Source organism: Prionailurus bengalensis, chromosome E2 (genome assembly GCF_016509475.1).
Source record: "Prionailurus bengalensis isolate Pbe53 chromosome E2, Fcat_Pben_1.1_paternal_pri, whole genome shotgun sequence".
NCBI lineage: Eukaryota > Metazoa > Chordata > Mammalia > Carnivora > Felidae > Prionailurus > Prionailurus bengalensis.
This window is the reverse complement of record NC_057352.1, coordinates 28,924,123-28,941,547: the sequence shown is the minus strand read 5'-3', so window position 1 is coordinate 28,941,547 and position 17,425 is coordinate 28,924,123. Positions and strand designations below refer to the sequence as shown.

The 17,425-nt window shown below is 54.6% G+C and overlaps 1 protein-coding gene across 1 annotated transcript in view; it reads right to left on the bottom strand.

Annotated features, from left to right (window-relative positions):
• The window catches only part of NKD1 (NKD inhibitor of WNT signaling pathway 1), an 83,759-nt gene extending 74,065 nt beyond the window's left edge, over positions 1 to 9,694 (bottom strand). Inside the window, exons 1-3 of the mRNA XM_043599175.1 lie at positions 9,501 to 9,694; positions 9,340 to 9,372; positions 8,489 to 8,622 (exon numbers count right to left, since the gene is read on the bottom strand). Coding sequence (XP_043455110.1) covers positions 8,489 to 8,622; positions 9,340 to 9,372; positions 9,501 to 9,525 — 192 coding nt within the window. The 5' untranslated portion in view covers positions 9,526 to 9,694. The remainder of the gene's footprint in view (positions 1 to 8,488; positions 8,623 to 9,339; positions 9,373 to 9,500) is intronic.
• Between the last annotated feature and the right edge of the window lie 7,731 nt (positions 9,695 to 17,425).

Here is a 17,425-nt window from a genome sequence, read left to right as displayed (position 1 = left end):
AGAAGGCAGGGCCAGGGCCACATTCCCACACCTTGGTCAGCAGGCTGGAGCTGAGGGGTGCTGCCCCCTTGAGACAGGACGGGTGCCCCCAGGGGCCACCAGCCCCCACCCCTCCCGCTGGTCTCCACCCAGCCTGCTGCGCTCATTAATATGACTTCTCTTCCCTTTTCAACTCTGACCCCTGCCCTCAGCCTCAAAATCCTTCAGAGCCCTCCTCACATGCCACCTCCTTCAAAAAGTCCTCCCCAAATCTCCAAAGCCCGGTGCCTCTTGACGGCCTTATAACTTGTACTGAGCACTTACTTACGTGCCAGGCAGTTAGAACCATTTTGCAGTTTGAGTGCCCACAAAAGCACCCTGTGGAGCAGGTACTTTCACCATCCCCGGTTTACAGATGAGGGAACTGAGGCCTGGAGTTGATTCTTCTATTGCTATCCCCAGCCCCGTCCATTCCCTGCCCTCCTCGACGCTGCTCTGTGCCCCCAGGAAGCCGACCCCCTTCGACCAGTTTGCTGAAGCGTCCTGCTCTCCTACTCCTGGTCCTCCAGCTGCTGGTGGCCTCCTCAAGGGCCCCCTGGATATCCTCTGAGAACCAAGTGTCATGCCTGAACCAATGCAGACATTCCAGAATCTCTCACTGAGCCCAGAAGAAACAGTCACTTGACTCCTCTTTATCCTCCACGGTATTTTTACAACCGAGAACCGGTCTCCACATTCCTTCTTCCCCTGCTTGAGCACTCCCCCACTTCTGTCCCGCTGGCCCCTCACTTAGGGCCCGCCACTTGCCTCCCCTCTAGACAAGGACTGAGGTCCATAACGTGGTTGAGAAGGCCCCCGGGCCCAAAAGGTGATCCCTCCTCAGCCAAATGAACCGCGATCAGCATCTCAAATGAACCGCCCTCTAGACTCCAAGGCTTTCTCACTCGCTGCTGGCCCATCTAGCAGACATTCTTACAACTATTACACGGCCCTTCCCCTTGCCTTGCTCTCCACCACCCCTTCCTCGATTCACCTCTGGGCCTAAATCACAGCTCCTCCAAGGCCACCTCTTACCCAAGGCCAGTTGGCGCTCCCTGCTCCAGACTCTCAGAGCCCCCAGAGTGTCCTCCAACACTCCGCTAACATTGTCTCCATTGTGCAGTATCCACCTTCCCAAACTATGAACCGATCTTACATGGGTACCGATGCAAAATCCAGAGGAAAATATCAGCAGGTCCAATGCAGCAACAGTTTAAAACAGCAATGTCTCATGACGAAGAAAGATGGAGTTTAGGAATGCAAAGGAAGTTGAACACGAGGAAGTCTAGTGATGTAAATCACGCATCTGAATCATCTATCACATTAGCAAAGGATGAGAACGCCCCAAGAGCACTTGACAAAGTTCAATCATTATTCCCGGTTTCAAAAATATTAGCAAGCCAGGAGTTAAAGAAAGCTTTCTGACCTCAATACGCAGCAAACAGTTATTAAATAGTAAAGGGGATTCTAACCAATGCAATAAGATAAGAAAAACGGACGGGAGGCAAAGATGAACGTTTAGTTCCACTAAACTCGAGGTTAGGTGAGGCGGGAACCGAGTCTTATGCTTCCTAGTTTCCACGACATCGTAAGCACACTCAAACACCTAGGGAATGAACGGCCACCCAGATTCACTCTGATCCCGAATCCACATTCTCAAAACACCCAGTACTCCTCCTGCGAGTACATATCACAACTTCAATTGTGTCATTTGTTTTTAAAACTATTTTCCTTTTCCTACTAGAGTATATACAGTCCGTGAACCAAGTACCAGCTCTACTGGCAGAGCAAATGTATACCTGGTCTAAAATAGGTACTCAACATCTAAGGCACAGATGCAGGACCGACTTGAATAAAATGCATTCATAGTTGCTAAATAATAATAAATAATTTTATCCTACTTCTCAGCTGGAAAACCTGAGGCCTGGAGGAGGGAGGGGGGGCCACACCACTGCGAAGCCCCCTCCCACCACCCCCCAGGACCCCTGGGTCCTCTGAAAGGCAGCAGCCACACACAAGGCCACGCACACAGGGCGCCACCCACGTGGCTCCACACGTACGGAAAGTGAAGCCCAGACCAATTCCTTGGAGCCCTCTAAACAAACTCACACCCGGGGCACGCCCGGGTAGGCAGAGCCGCCTTTCTGGGGCCAGGGATGACCCAAGGAGGGACCTGAGCTTTTCCTCGCAAAGCCCTGTGACTGCTGCCCGCATGGATAAAGGGCCCCCTCTGCTTCCCCGCGAAGCTATCAAAGAATTACTTATGTCTCTGGAAGTGCTTGTTTGGAAAAGGTTCTCCACCCCACCTGGGCTTGGCAGGAGGGGGCAGCATCATCAGGCCTGCCCTTCGGGGAGTGATCAGGCTTTTCCTCCAGCCCCTGAAGGCTCTCGGCCATTCTTCATGCGGAGAGTCTGAAGCCAGCCCTAAAGAGGCAGGCAGCCTCCCAGGATAAACGGAGCCCAGTGACATCAAAGATTCCAGATTAAACAACTGAGGCCTTCAGCTCTCTCTGGCGTTTCTTCCAGGATATTCTGGGCTCCTGCCTCAGTTCTCCCTCAGATGGAATGGCAGATATTTTGTTTGTGAGAGTCTGAATTTTTTCCTACCTCGGGGAGAGGGGGAGAGGAGGAGAGGGCGGAGGAGTGGGGAGGGGAGGGGGAGAGAGAGAGCGAGAGGAAGAGAAAGAATGTCTGTGAGAGACAAGAGCCACAAAAAGAACATGTGTGAGTGAAAAAGAAAAGGGAAGTCAGGGAGGCAGCCGGAAGCGCCTGCTTTGGAATCCAACAAGCGACCTAAAAATTCCAAAAGTTTCTAAATCGAAGCACACTGGGAACTCACAGCCAACAAGTGAGACTATAAGCACCCCCCAAGCTAGTACTTGCGGGGGGGGGGGGGGGCGGTGACTGGCTCACCAGAGGTAGCAGATCTCTTCTTGGCCAGGGCACTGGCCCCTTGACCACAGGGTTCCTCAGCACTCCCTTTCCTCAGACACATTTGGTAAACCAAGGCAAGGGACCCTCTACCCTCAGGCACAGGCTCACAACCGTTCTCTGGGATTGGCTTGTCCCTGGCTCTTGTGCCCTAGCCCGTGGGGTGCCTCTCTCTGCCTTGAGCAGCCAATCCAATCCCACCCCTCAGGTCCCCTCTATCCCCCCACAACTGGGCTTCTGGCCCTACAGGCGCCCCTCCTCTCCCCTCAGGGTAGCAGGGGCAATGAATCCATCCAAACAGCTGGAGTAAAGTCCCCACGTCCATGACGATCCACATTAATCACATCTAAGGGGCAAGCTAATGGCTGGCGGGGGGCACACTGACTACCCACCCGGTTCCACCCCACATACCTGTCCAGGGGGGCAGGTGGCTCAAACATGCCAAGAGCCACTCACGCACAGGGCTCTTCAGAAAGACTGAGCACCAGGAGAGATCTGTAGTCCCCACAGGTTGCGAGCCCCTTGGGGTCCACCATCCCAACCCAAACACCACCCAGTTCTCAGGGACAATAGCAAGCCCGGGGCCTCGGTCGGCTACTCCTCGTGCAAAAACCAACCTGCCGCTCTCACACCCTCTTCCTCATGGCCTTCCCGGTCTCTGCTCGAATGTCATTCACACAGCTTCTCCCAAGGCCTGCTGCCTGTTAATTTGACTGTTTATGTGTGGATTCTTTTTGTCTCCTCTCTTAGACTAGAAGCCACAGGAGGACAGGTGCCACATCTCTTTTCTGTGCCACTATGTCCTCGATGCCTGGTACAGCTAGGGAGTTAATAATAACAATTCATTATTAATCATAATTAATAGCTGACGTCCTGAAGGAGGGGCTCTTCCTGAATTCAAGGAAACAGAACACGCACCGGCCTGGCCCAGGGGAACTTTCTTCTCAAAGAAGAAGAGTTTTGAAGGCAGGATGAGACGCTCCTCGAAGTCTCCCAGAGACCACATCACAGAGATTCGTTTAAGCCTTCAGAGTATGACACCCTCGCCCACCCCCGGCACCACCCTGAGGGACCCAAGCCCTACTGGAAACCAGAAGCCCCCCCCCACCCAGCACCCTGCCCAGTTCAGACTTCCCCAGTCTCTCCTCCCTGCTCCCCAGGGGTAAAGCAAGCTGCCAGGTGGGGCTCTGAAGTCCCGGGTGCCACGGACAGAGGAGACCCTCCATGGAGAACCCAAAGATGCCAGCAAGTGGAGGCCCAGAGGCCTCCCCCAGCCTCAAAGCAAATCATCTTTTAATTCTGAAACACCAAATATTTAATTTATGCTTTACCTCAAATGTCAAGTGTACCTCCCGGCACATAGCTTTGAAACCACGTAAGGAGGCCTAACGCTTTCCATATGGTGAAGACATGGGGCCTTTTAATTGTGCCAACTGGTATCATTCAAGGGTAATTCCCCTGGAATCCGGCAACTCGGGCAGCAGCTGGGCCAGGAGCCAGCCTCCAACCCCATCACCCATCCGCACACGTCCCCGCGGGCTCCAGCCCGGCCAGCACCCTCCCAATCGTCCCCCAATATCAAAATGCGCTAGGTGCCCCCTAATCAAATTACCAGCCCTCCTGGCAGCCGCCTTCGAGCCAGAGGCAGGCCGACCGGCACCACGGCTCCCAGCCGGTTTCTTCAGGCAGTTTTGCCATAAAAGAACAAAAGGGCCAAATGGGGGGCGGGTGGGGGCAGGCGGGGAGGGGACCGCCTTAAATCTGGTCATCCACACTCACGTATGCTCTCGCACGTACACGCCGCGGGAGCAGATTCTGCTTTTCCAGGTGTTTTCCTATCAGGCTCTCTGGGTCCATTAAGCTGTTCCTTCCACCTACCGAGCTTTTTTACTTCGCTCATTATATTATATTACATTTTCCAGACCCAGTAGTTCCAATTGGTTCTCTTTTGTAACCGCCTGTTGTAGCTTCATGTTTCACTATCCTTCTTTATCTCTTTGAGGTTATGCTTATGTAAATTTCTAATTGGTTAGCACATTGTTGTCTGCCATATAAACTGTTCGCTTTGTTGTTCTTCGCTCATAACGTGGACACCTCCCATTTCTCATCGCTTTTCTCCTCTGAGCTCCAGTTTCCTTGAAGTTTGTCATGTACCCACAGAAAGAGAGGAAGCCCCGGCCTTAGCCTGTGTCCCTCCACGTGCTTCTATACGGTATGGCCGGGCAGGGGAGGTGGGAAACCTCTGGATTTGTAATCTGGGCTCCCGTCCCCACCCCCACCGGTGCCTCCGCAAACCTCCCGGTACCTTTCTCCCTTTTGAGCTCTTTGAGGAGTCATCTGCCATAACCCTGCCAGGGATGGGAATGTTATTATACCCATTTTGCAGATGAGCTTAGGTAAAATGGCTTATACAAGGTGACCAGCTCTGGTGGCAGAGCTTGACCTCATTTATTTTTGTATTCGGGAGGTCAGACTTAGGTTGGTGCCAGCGAGGTCACCCTCTCACATCCCAGGACCTTCCATGCAACCGGGACCCACCCTGAACATTTACTAAGCTACTCAGACCCGGTCAGGGAGGAAGACGGCAAGCAGGGGCCCCTTCCGCCTGCCCCACAGGCTGCCTCTTCCCAAAGTACTCAGCAGCGGGTCAGCATGCCATCTCTCTGGACATGAAGCGTGGCGCCCTCAGGGCAGATGGTCCAGCACAGGGCTTTACCACACGTGGCCTCTGTGGTCTAGACAGTGCTCCAGAAAGGGAGAAAGACAGAGTTCACACAAGCTGGCTGGCAACTTTATAGGGTTATAAGGAGGAGTAAGATAATGTAAGCAAAGTACTTGACATACACGTGGCACTTAATAATTAGTTCTCACCGCAATAATAATAATGCTACTTGGATGTTCCAGCCACTCTGGTGAAAGGCCATGTGAAGGAGTGAAGACAGAGGCCACCACCAAGCCGGGCCTGGAGCTGGTGGGGGGACCTCTGACAGCCCCTGGAGTCCGGCAGACTCTGGAGCCCACACCCTACCTCCCGCTGCGCTAACGGAAGAACGCTTTCTGTGCCACTGGGAATCATGGGAATTAAACTGGACAGAGGTTGCTCACTGCTGTCTTACTTACCATTTCTCGGTGTTTCCCAAACTCTGAGCATCCTGTTTCCACAGTCACGACTTTGACCACTTGTACTTAATATTTTTCCCGGAATCAACTTTCACCGCTCTCTTTCAATTTAGCTTCATCCTAAGCGATAATATCCGTGAAATCGGGGGTTTGATGTCCTAGTTACTACCTTTCCTGGGAAAAGCAGCGCTTCACTATTAAGATAACAAACATTCCTCGAGACACCACCTGAAATCATTGCACAGGCTCCCACCATGCAGGCCTACACGTTTGGGCTTACCCTGACCTCTCCCAGGGTGGGCTCCCCAGCCCCCGCTCTGCAGATGCGGTGGCTGGGCCAGGGACTGGTAGGAACACAGGTGTCTGGACCCTAGTCACCAAGCATAACTCCCAAAGAAGCAGAGGCTTCCTCCCCTTAATATCCTGGATGGCGGGGCCCACCCTCCGCCACCACTAACATATGTCACGCTGATGGCTCTGTGTCTCACATCTTCAAAAGTGCTTTGAACAAACATTAATGACCCCTCAGTGTTTCTCCGAGAGAGGGGGGCGAGGAAGGGAGGGGGCAAGCACCACCCCCACGCTGTCCTCAGCTGGGGGAAGAAACCAGGCAACAAAATTCCGTGACTTCACCAAAGCCACAGACTTAAGCTGGGGCCCCCTCCCCACCCTCCTTCATTTCCCCCAATGGCAACTTTTACTGGCTCACATTCCTCTTGCTGGGAACACTACTATTTAATTAAAAACGACAGACTTTTGTTTTCCTCTCCTTCCTTCCTCCTCCCTCCCATCCTCCAGGACTGGATGCCAAGGAGACCCACCAAAAACATGCGGGTAACATTTGTTATGGCTTTGAAGATAAAAGTCAATTGAAGTAAGCCCTCGCTGTATTTCAAGTTTCCCCTAAAGCATGGAGCAAGCTGCCTGGCAGTTGAGGAAAGGAAAAAAAAAAAGGTGGGGGGGGGACTGCAAATAAATGTCATTCTGCAGGAATACTTTGTAAAAATAAACAGGCTGAAAAAACCCAAAACTTGATTAATGGAAATCCACTCAGTTGGCCTCTGTCTTGAGCTACAAATGCATTTGTTCATAGGGCTAAATCGGATCATTTTCACTGGGCTTTAAATAAGTAAGTAGATCAAAAACTATAAACGCTGGGGGAAGAAAGGGAAGTTTGTGGCTCTGTTTCTCAAGGGCCCCAACCGCAGTGCCCCCCACCCACCAAGTTTTGACCTTTCCTAGGGGAGAGCAGCTCCAATTCCAGTCCAGCCAACAGATGAAGAAAAATGGTGAAGAGAAAGCCCCCAGCTAAAGCGAGCCACCAGAGGAGGAGGCGGGGGCTTCTCCCAGACCCAGAGGTTACTTCATACAAGAAGTATGACAAGAGTCGACTTTATCCACAGGCTCACCTCCCAACACCGGCCCCCTGCGACGGGGCTGCTGCAAAGAGCCCAGGTGCCACCGCCCGGAAACACACGCACACCTCCAAAGACTCCCCAGGCCCCTCCCTAGCCCATGGACGAGACCAAAGAGCTAACCAGACCTGAGACTCAGTCTGTTCCCCCTCTAAGTTAAAAAAAAAAAAAAAAAAAATTAAATGTCACATCAAAAAGTTGATTGATCCTTTGATCCTTGGCTTGCTCGAGTTCCACGCAGACCATCTGAAAGCCCCGTGCAGAGTTCCAGAGCTCACAGGACATCTGTGAACACCAGTCCCAGGCCAGGATCTGGGGCCTGACTCACTCGCTCCCCTGTCACGTCTACTGCTCCCCAGGAACAACTCCAGCCTCGGGGACCTACTGGGGCAAGGCCCGGGCTGCAGTGGAATGAGAGCCTCTCTCTCCCTGTGGGCCAAATGACGGGGTCTCAGTGCCCCCCAAAGCTACCTACCAGGTCTCAGTGCCCCCCAAACGCTGCTACCCAGATCACAGCCCTTTCTACTGGGGTTCCTGGGCAGATGGTACTGATGAACGCCACAGACACTTGGAACACATTTGGAGGCCACCACAGTCCTGCCCTCCACCCAGACACCCCTCCTTCATGCCTTCCCTGTCTTACTAGCCACCCCCCTCCAGATCCACCTTTGAATGCTGGCGCGGAAACAAGGTAAGAAGTCAGAGCAGGCCCCCAAGTCCCTCCAGCACAGACAAGATTCCCCACAGACTGGACCTGTACCACCTCGTCACCTAGGACCTTCCCCCCAAACAGCCCTCTTTCCCCAGCTGGGCAGGAGACTGCATCACCTGTGCCACCTCTAAGGTTCCCCAAGACATGGGGGTACAGGGTCATGTTAGGGGGGCAGGGGCAGCTGAGAAGGGGCTTCTGGACTTAAGCTGTGCCAAGAGGGTGCTAAAAGTTGGGGTGGGTGGGTAAGGAGGCCCGTCTCTGAGGCTGAAAGGAGGGCAGGAGGGGATCGTACCCGGGTTCCTCTGCCAACGGTGCCCGCCGCCCGCAGCTGTCTGGGCCCAGAACTGCCGCCGGGGCAGCGCTGCCTCCCGATCCACTCCTCGATGCCTTTCCGAGCCCAGGCGGCGCTCACGGCGAAGCTGTCACCTGGGGCGGGGAAGACACGAAGCCCCCTGAGTCTGGCCCCTGGGCGAAAAGTTACCCGAGAGAGCAGGGCGAGTGGGCGCGGCAGAGGCAGCGGGGGCCAGGAGGGAGTTGAGAGCCGGGACACAATCCGAGAAAGGGACGCAGGTAATCAGGCGAAAGGGGTCCAGCGAAGCCCCAGGAGCAGGGACCTAACAGGGTGCGCGAAGGGGGAGCAGCACCCCGGAGGAAGGGTCTGAGGATCAGAAGAGCGAGCGCCGGAGGCCGCGACTGCGGAGGAGAGGGGTGAGGATCAGAAGATGGGTGCGATGAGCACGGGACGAGGGGAAGAGGGAAACGGAGGGTGAGGAGAGGGAAGTAGCGCGCGCAAGAGCCCAGATCTCGGGGGAAGGGGCTGAGGGCCGGAAAGAGAGGGGGCAGAATCTTGGGGGAAGGGGCTTAGGAGTCTGAAGAGGGGGCGCAGTGAGCGCGGAGGGCGGGGACGGCGAGAGGAGGGCTTGGGGGTCAGAAGAGAGAGCAGAAGACGGAGAGGAGCGGGTGGATGGAACAGAAAAGGGGGGGGGGCAGGAAGGCTGCTCCCGGAGCGGGTCTGTGGAACTGGTGGCCGGAGTAGGGGGTGGGGGTGGCCCTGGTAATAAGATCCCGCGAGCTAGGCCATTCCGCCGCGGTCCGCGGTGCTTCCCCGTCCATCCCCCCGGTCGGTGCCCCGCGCGCCCCTACCTTCCGGGCTCTCCCTGCGCTTGCACACGGCGGCTGCAGGCACATCGCGCGCGGCGGCGGCGGCGGCGGGAGCCGGAAAGAAAGGAGAGGCAGAGAGTTAGCAATCGCGGGGGCGAGGACGGCCGGGGCCAGGGGGCCGGCGCGCGGGCGGGGACACTGACCCGGCTTGGAGTGAAGTTTCCCCATGCTGGGGGCGCGGCGGGCGGGGGCGTCCCTAAGCCATGCGCCCGGTCCGCGGGGCCGGCGGCTCGCCGCGCCTCGCCTCGCTCTCCTCCTCCTGGAGAAACCCCGAGCCGAGCGGAGCCCGAGGCGGCGCCGGGACGCGCTCTTGCCGCCGTCGCCGCGGCCCGACTGACGCCCGGGCGCGCCGAGCCCCCAGCCCGCCGCCGCGGCCCGCACCTCCCCGCGCGCCCATTGGCCGGGCGCGGCGCATCAAAGGCGAGGAGGGCCGTGGAGGGGGCGGGCGGGGGACGGGCGGGGGGCGGGCAGGGGGCGGGGCTGCGGGGCAGGGCGGGGCCAGGCGCCGCCGGGCTGACACAGCGCCCCCCTCCAGGCTGCGGTCTTCAGCCCCGCGCGGGGAGCTGGAGGGCCGTGGGGGCCGGGGGGCCAGGGGGCGAGGGGGCGAGGAGGTCGGGACCCGGGACCCGAGAAGCGAGGACTCGGGACCGGAGTAGGGGGCGGGCCTCTGGCCAGCAGGCGTATTGGGACAGACACCCTCTTGGGTACTGCCTTCTCCAGAACCACCGCTCCACTAACAGTGTACTGTGCCTTCCCTCCGCTCTATTTTTCCTGGAGGAGGGCAGGGCAGGACTCGGCGGCTCCAATTTACGGGTGATGAAACTGAGGTCGGAAAAGGAGACGCTGCTGGGGCGCTAAGGGTCTGCTGCGAGCCTGCTTCGCGGCCCCTTCCCAGTCTTCCCACGACCTGACTTTTGCAGAAAGGATTCGCTTATTACCCATGTCTCCCCCTCCCTCCGCCCCTCTGTAAGTTTTGATTTGGGAGTCCAAGAGGAGCCCCACCGCGCCTGAGCCTACTGTGAGCCCGGCCCACTCCTGGCGGCTACAAGTGTCCGAAAGCCACGAGTTGCCAGCCAATCACTCGGATGTCTCATACCGGTGCCCGTGGGTGCCCTCCTGGGGTCGAGGCGCGCTGCCAGCTGCGCGGCCCGGAAGGGGGTAACCGCTGGGCCTTTGATCTTCCTTGGTTTCCGCTCCCCGCTGCAGTTCGCCAGACCCATGGGCTTGTTTGTTTTGTCTGGGGAAGTTTCTGCGGAGGGGAGGGAGACATCAAGGGGTTCCACCCCACCTTTGTGGCTGTCAGGGAGAATGGCTGCTCTACTGGGGACACGGTGGGCCTGTCAAGCTGGGCCTGGTACCCGTCAGCCTGGGCATGGGGAAAGAAAACCCTGTGAGAAGAGTGAGAAGACCGGCTCTGCCCCCGGGACTGAGTTCTCTGCGTGAGCCTCAGTTTTCAGGTCTGTAAAATGGAGGCTCAAGTCTGCCCTTTTTGCCAACTCCTTAGAGCGGCATTGCCCAAGAAAGATAATGTGAGCAACATGTGTAAAGCTAAATTTTCTAGTAGCCGCATTTGTTTTTTAAGTAAAAAGAAACAGCGATTAAGAGTAGCGCATTATCGCGAAGAGCACTGAGTTACGTGTAGAATTGTTGACTCCTATATACACCTGAAACTAATATAGCACTGTATGTTAATTATACTAGAAGAAAAAATTAAAATAAAAGTAATTTTTTTTAATTTTTTTAATGTTTATTTATTTTTGACAGAGAGAGAGACAGAGCATGAGCAGAGGAGGGGCAGAGAGAGAGGGAGACACAGAATCCGAAGCAGGCTCCAGGCTCCAAGCGGTCAGCACAGAGCCCGACCCGGGGCTCCAACTCACAGACCGTGAGATCATGACCTGAGCCGAAGTCGGACGCTCAACCGACTGAGCCACCCAGGCGCACCTAAATTTTTATTTTTGATAGAGAGAGACAGAATACAAGCAGGGGAGGGGCAGAGAGAGAGAGGGAGACACAGAATCTAAAGTGGGCTCCAGGCTCTGAGCTATCAGCACAGAGCCCTACACGGGCCTTGAACTCAGGAACCCTGAGATCATGACCTGGGCCGAAGTTGGCCACTTAACCAACTAAGTCACCCAGGCGCCCCTAAAAAAAATTTTTTTATGTTCATTTTTGAGAGAGAGAGAGAGTGTGAGAGAGCATGAGCAGGGGGAGGCGGAAAGACAGGGAAACACAGAATCTGAAGCAGGCTCCAGGCTCCCAGCTGTCAGCACAGAGCCCCATCGCAGGGGTTTGAACTCACAAACCTGGAGATCATGACTTGAGCTGAAGTGTGGTGCTTAACTGACTGAGCCACCCAAGTGACCCAAAAGTAAAATTTTTTACAAGCTTGCAAGAACACTAAAAGAAAAAATATATAGGCCATATTACTCATCAACACAGAAGAAAGCAAAAAGAAACATGAGATTAATAATATATTTTATTTAACCCAATATACCAAAAATATTATAATTTCAACATATAATGAGATATTTTATATTCCTTCTTTTGCGCTAATTGCTTGAAATCTGGTGTGTATTTTACACTTAGAGTGCATCTCCTCCCAGACTAGCCACATTGCAAGAGATCAATGCCCACGTGTGGCTGGTGGCTACTGCATTGGGCGTCATAGCCCCAGAGCATCTACATGTCACAAAAGAACATTGGGAACGGAATGGGCCTCCAGAGTGATAAATTTCTTCACCCACCAATGTCTTACTTCTATCCTCCAAATCCGTCCTCTTTGGTGAGAATGAAGGCTCATCTTATAAGCAGGTACATTAATGCTGTTAGCAGGCTGGTTTCATTTGAGGAGTCCTGGGACTCCCCAAAGTAATGTTTTTGCCATTTTATATTGCACTTCTTTACCCAGGACCTACCATATGCCAGCCATCATCCTGAGTCAGGCATAGCCCTCAGAACCACAACTGTCTGATGCAGGCTTGTACTTGCTTTAAAAAGAAAGGAAACCATTAGGCTCAGAGAGGTGAAGTCACTTGTCCAAGGTCACACAGCTAGCCGGTGGCCTGGTGAGGACTGAACCGAAGCCTGTAGATTCCATTGGCCGGGCTGTTTTCTCTATATGAGCCTGCCCCAACACAGTCTAAGCCTCACATCCATGAGAGAGAGTCCCCCATCTGGAAACCCATTCTGATGATGTAGCAGCTCTGTGACAAACAAACCCTGTTTTAGGCACTTACGATCCATCGCGGAACAAAACAATCCCCAGCTCCCACTCTACCGAGAGGAAGTGAGACAAGAAACAATAAACTTAACAAACGGGAACATAGTGCATGCACTAAGTCAGAAGGTGACATGCCAGCTATGCAGTGGCTCTCCACTGAGGGCAATTTGCCCCCCACGGGACATTTGCTAGGACACCTAGCAAACAGAGAGTCGCCACTAAACATCCAACGATGCACAGGACAGCCCCCACAACAAAAAATTATCCAGCCCCAAATGTCAATATTGCCGAAGTGAGGACTCCCCCGACCCACTCAGCAATAGGCAAGTGAAAAAGCAGACAGGAGAAGGGGAGTCAGGAGCAGGAGGGAGGTGGGGGTTTTGAGGGTCTGATTCAGAGCAGGAGCCCTCCTGTGAACCCCCTCCAGAGGAAACGGAATTCTACTGGGGTCGCTCTTGGTCTCTCTCATCGCCACCCCCCACCGGTGCCAGGGTGCATCTAAATCAAAGCAAAAGTCTGCGCGTTCTTTCTCACAGTGCTCAAAAAGTTGGTTACTTCCTTAAACCGGTCATGGCTTTCTTCTTTCATGAGAAAAAAGTATCCCCTGTTCCCCTTGGGAATTTCTTTTTACAGTTCAAAAAGAGATAAAAGCAAGAACTAAAACTCCACAGTTACCAGTTTGAGTCTTGGGGGAAGTAAATCCCAAATGTCCAGCCCAGACACAAAGGCCCCCCTCCACCTTCAGCCTGGCCCTTCCCAGCCGGGCAGGCGCCGGGGGACCTGGCTGCCATTGGAATCGTGACACCCCCACCCCCACCAACCTGGCCCCGGGGGCGAGAAACCAGAGAGGTGGGCCATGCGCTGAAATCTTAGCCTGTCCAGGACTCCGAGGAGGGGCTCCCCGGGGGGCCACGGACCCACCGTCCACCTGGGGTGGCTATTTGGCCTCTGCTGGCTCCCCGCCCCACGACTCACTGTCTTTTTATGTGTTTTAATAATTTATCTGGCCCACTTCTTGGGCTGAATACTTACAGTGACACATCTTTTTCTTTGAAGATTTCCCATCCTTTGGGGGAGGAGAATGAGAAAGGATGGGAAGGAAGAGATAAGAGAGAGAGATTATAACAGAAACGGGTTTCATGGGGCTTGAGATTTAGCAAGGCTGGTTTAGGTGAAATCTGTTAGATGTCGAGCTGGGAGGTTTTTTTTTTTTTTTTTCCTTTTAAAAACCACATCACCCTGGTGGGTCACCCCCACGCCTGTCCCCAGGTTAAAGCACTGGCTCCCTTCAAATGCCACCTCCTAGAAGTAGTCCTCCTTGACTTCCCAACCTGAAGAGCTCTGAATAGCCAAGGTCCCCTCCCTTGCCTCTCGGTTTTGCACTCCTTATTTTTTTAATGATGGTACTAAATTTTCCTCCCAGAGTCTAGGCTCTTTAAAGGAGGGGGTTTGCCCGACTGGCGTCTCTAGATGCAGTACCCATCGCTGCCCATAGGAGGCGCTCTAGATGGAATGAGAAGAGCCCCCTGAGCCCCACCTCCACCCTCCCCCTTCCAGGGTACGCTGTCAATGAGAAGGTAGGACACTGCCAAGAATATGCCCTGGGATACACTCAAGAGAAAATGAATGCCCAACTCCTCCGGCTCCCCCCCACGCCCGGTCCCTGGGCTGCTTCATCCCGCCCTCCCGCAGTGAGATTGGGCGTTGCTAAGTGGCCTGCAAACCCCGTTCGCGTAAGGAAGGGAGAGGTGAACCGGTCTGCACGAGAAAGTCGCAAGAATTTTGGAGATGGCCACGAGGAAAAGGAAGGAAAGCATGTCAGGGGAACCAAGGAGCACGAGAGAAGGGCAATAAATAGGGGCCAAAGGAGGGGCAGTCCGGTGAGGAGGGGCCGGCCAATTAATGCTCAGGACAGTGAGGTATAACGTGAGATCGGCAGGAGTCACCTGCTCAGCTCTATGGTGGGATGGCCCTCGGTCGCTCCCAACCTGGGCAAAACCCTAATCACGTCTCTGGGTTAGTGGCACAGGACAGAATGAAGGAACGGGCCCAACATCGGTCGTCATAGGGCAACGGGTCACACAGGTCGTCGGCAGAGTGGAAGTGTTCATCCGGGGGAAGGAGGGGAACCTGGCGCAGCCAGGAGGAACGCGGCCCCAGCGTCAGTCCTTGGAGATGAGGTAAAGGAGGCTGGGCTTCCCCCAGAACGAGGGGTGAGGTCCCCAAGCCACTCGATTCAAGTCGTACAGGAACGAGGCTCCAAAGACAGCTACTCGAGCCTAAATATTAGCTGAACTGAACTGGATTTTTGTGCCACCAACCTCTCCCGGGTCCGGGGTGTTTCAGCAAGTTCAGAGCACGGGCTTCCCGGAAGGGAAGGAGAGGGAGGACGCGTGCCTGGCCTCAGCAGGCTGCTCCTTGGTGAGGTCCTGCCCTCCTCCAATCCCTGCCTCTCAGCCCTTCTTCCGCATCTCTGTGAAGCCCTCCCAGTTGCCTTACCTGTGTGTCTACTTCCAGACTTCTTTCCACAAAAGGGAGAAAGAGGGGCGCCTGGGTGGCTCAGTCGGTTGAGCGTCTGACTTCAGCTCAGGTCATGATCTCACAGTCTGTGAGTTCGAGCCCCGCGTCGGGCTCTGTGCTGACGGCTCAGAGCCTGGAGCCTGCTTCTGATTCTGTGTCTCCCTCTCTCTCTCTGCCCCTCCCCCGCTCATGCTCTGTCTCTCTCTGTCAAAAATAAACATTTAAAAAAAAAAAAAAAGGGAGAAAGAAACTTCCACCTTCCCAAGCCTTTGTTTTTCAGTCACATGCTGTCAGTCTGGGGCCTAATCACCACACTCAGTCTGTATGTCTATAAAATAGAAGAAAGGATCCGGCCAATCAGCATTTCCCAAAGCAGGTCCCATGGAGAACACCAGAATTGTGAGATGCTATCCTTATATGAAAGAAAGGGCTCCATGTGAAACTTTGGGCAGCCCTGGCCTAGCCACGGGGAGATAAATTCCTTTTCTGCAGGACCTGTCAGAACCTTCAGTAAGCAACGGAGTTTTGTCATTCTTCAAGAAGACGACGTCACAAGCAGTGTTTTTCAAACTCACTTAACTGGGGAACCCTTTATTGGAAGCTTGATTGCAAACAAACGTTCGTGGAACACACGTTGGAAAATGCCAGACTAGACGGCTTCTAAGAATCTTTCCAATCTGAGATCCCAAGTCCTAATCCAGGGGCCTAGCCTACGAGGGTGGCAGGAAGGAAACTCAGTGAGGACAGAGCCGGCGTGGGAAGGCCCCCTGAAGGTATGCACCCGCGTGTGTCTACGGTGGGCACTTAGCGTGTCTCAGGACGTGTTCGCCCGCCTCCAGGCCTCTGGGCAGTTGGACACCCCTGTGCACGAGGCTCCACGGCCACAGTGTGAGGCAAGAAGGAAGAGGGTCACTACAGGGAAGTTCATGGCCAGCTGGCCTCACCGGCCCTCTCTCCCTCCTCCTCTTTCCCTTCCCCTCTCCTTCCTCCCCCTCCTCCTCCATGGCCTCCACCACCACCAGAATCTTCTCCATCCATCCCACAGAGCGCAGCTTCAGGGGGGCCCTGCTGCCATGTTGGTACCCCGTGGCCCCTTCACTCCTTGGCCACAGCTGGTTGGACGCCTGACTCATGAGCCAGGATCTCTTTGCAGAATTTGAAGTGAGAGGCCCAGGGCCTGTGGTCGGCATGCTGGCGGTCTCCAAAACCGAAGGGCTCCATAGCCCCGGGGCCTGCAGCAGCTCCTTGGGGCCCACGTGAGCCAAGGAACAAGCAAAAAGAAGCAGGAGCAGGAGCAGAGAGAAGCAGAGACAGCAAACCAGGTGGAGAGAGCCACGCGACAGACTGTCTCAGTCCCCGAGACCGCCTATCCCCAGCTCTTAACCTTGTTACTTCTGCCTGCGTGTTCTGACCTTGGGTCCCTGACAGGCCCTTGGCCCCCCTTTCTCAGGGGGCTAGAGAGGAGGCTTCCTTGGAATTTAACGTGCAGACGAATCCCCTGAGATGCTGTTAAAATGCAGTCTGGGGTGGGACCTGAGAATCTGCACTTCTAACAATCTCCAGATCCGACTGCTGCCGCTGGTCTGTAGACCACCTTTGAAGCCCAGGAAAGCCATGCCTTCGCAGCAGCTGCGAGGGCTTATAACTTGCTTCTTTTCTGAGGACGTAGCAGGACTTGGAGAAGGAGGGACAGAAGTCAGGGAGGCGGGACCCGAGAAATAAACGTGTTTCTCTTTTACTAATTAAGTCATTCCACAAAGATGTGAAGCAGGCCTAATTTATACCAGGCTCTTATGTTAAGAAAACAGACAAAAATAAGTCAGTGAAATAAATGGTGTGTCTATGGGGGAAAAAAATCAAGTGGGAAAGAGGGAGAAGAAATACCAAGGAAGGGTTTGCAATCTTAGGGGAGGAGGGGGTCAGAGAGTAGTCTTTGAGTGAAGACTTGGAAATGAAGAAGGGAGCTATAAGGATGCATAAGGATACTGGAGGGAAAGCGGATCCAGGCAGGGAACAGCTAGTGCAAAGGTCCTGAGGCAGGGACATAATGTGAATGTTTTGGGTACAAGGTGGGCTGTGGCTCCGAAGCATGGGGGTGTGGGGATGGGATGTTCAAGGGGGAGGGGAAGCTGAGCTTGCCAGGTGGGAAGGCTCATCCTGAGAACTTTGTGGGCCTTGCCAAGGGCTTCAGCTTTACTCGAGGGAGAGGGGGTCGACAGAGAATTGTGACCTGGAGTGCCCGGGCTACCGTGCTTCAAGCAGAATGTGGATTAGGGGGTGGCAGCATGAGGCCTGGCAGAAGCAAGGAGACCAGTGACAAGGTGA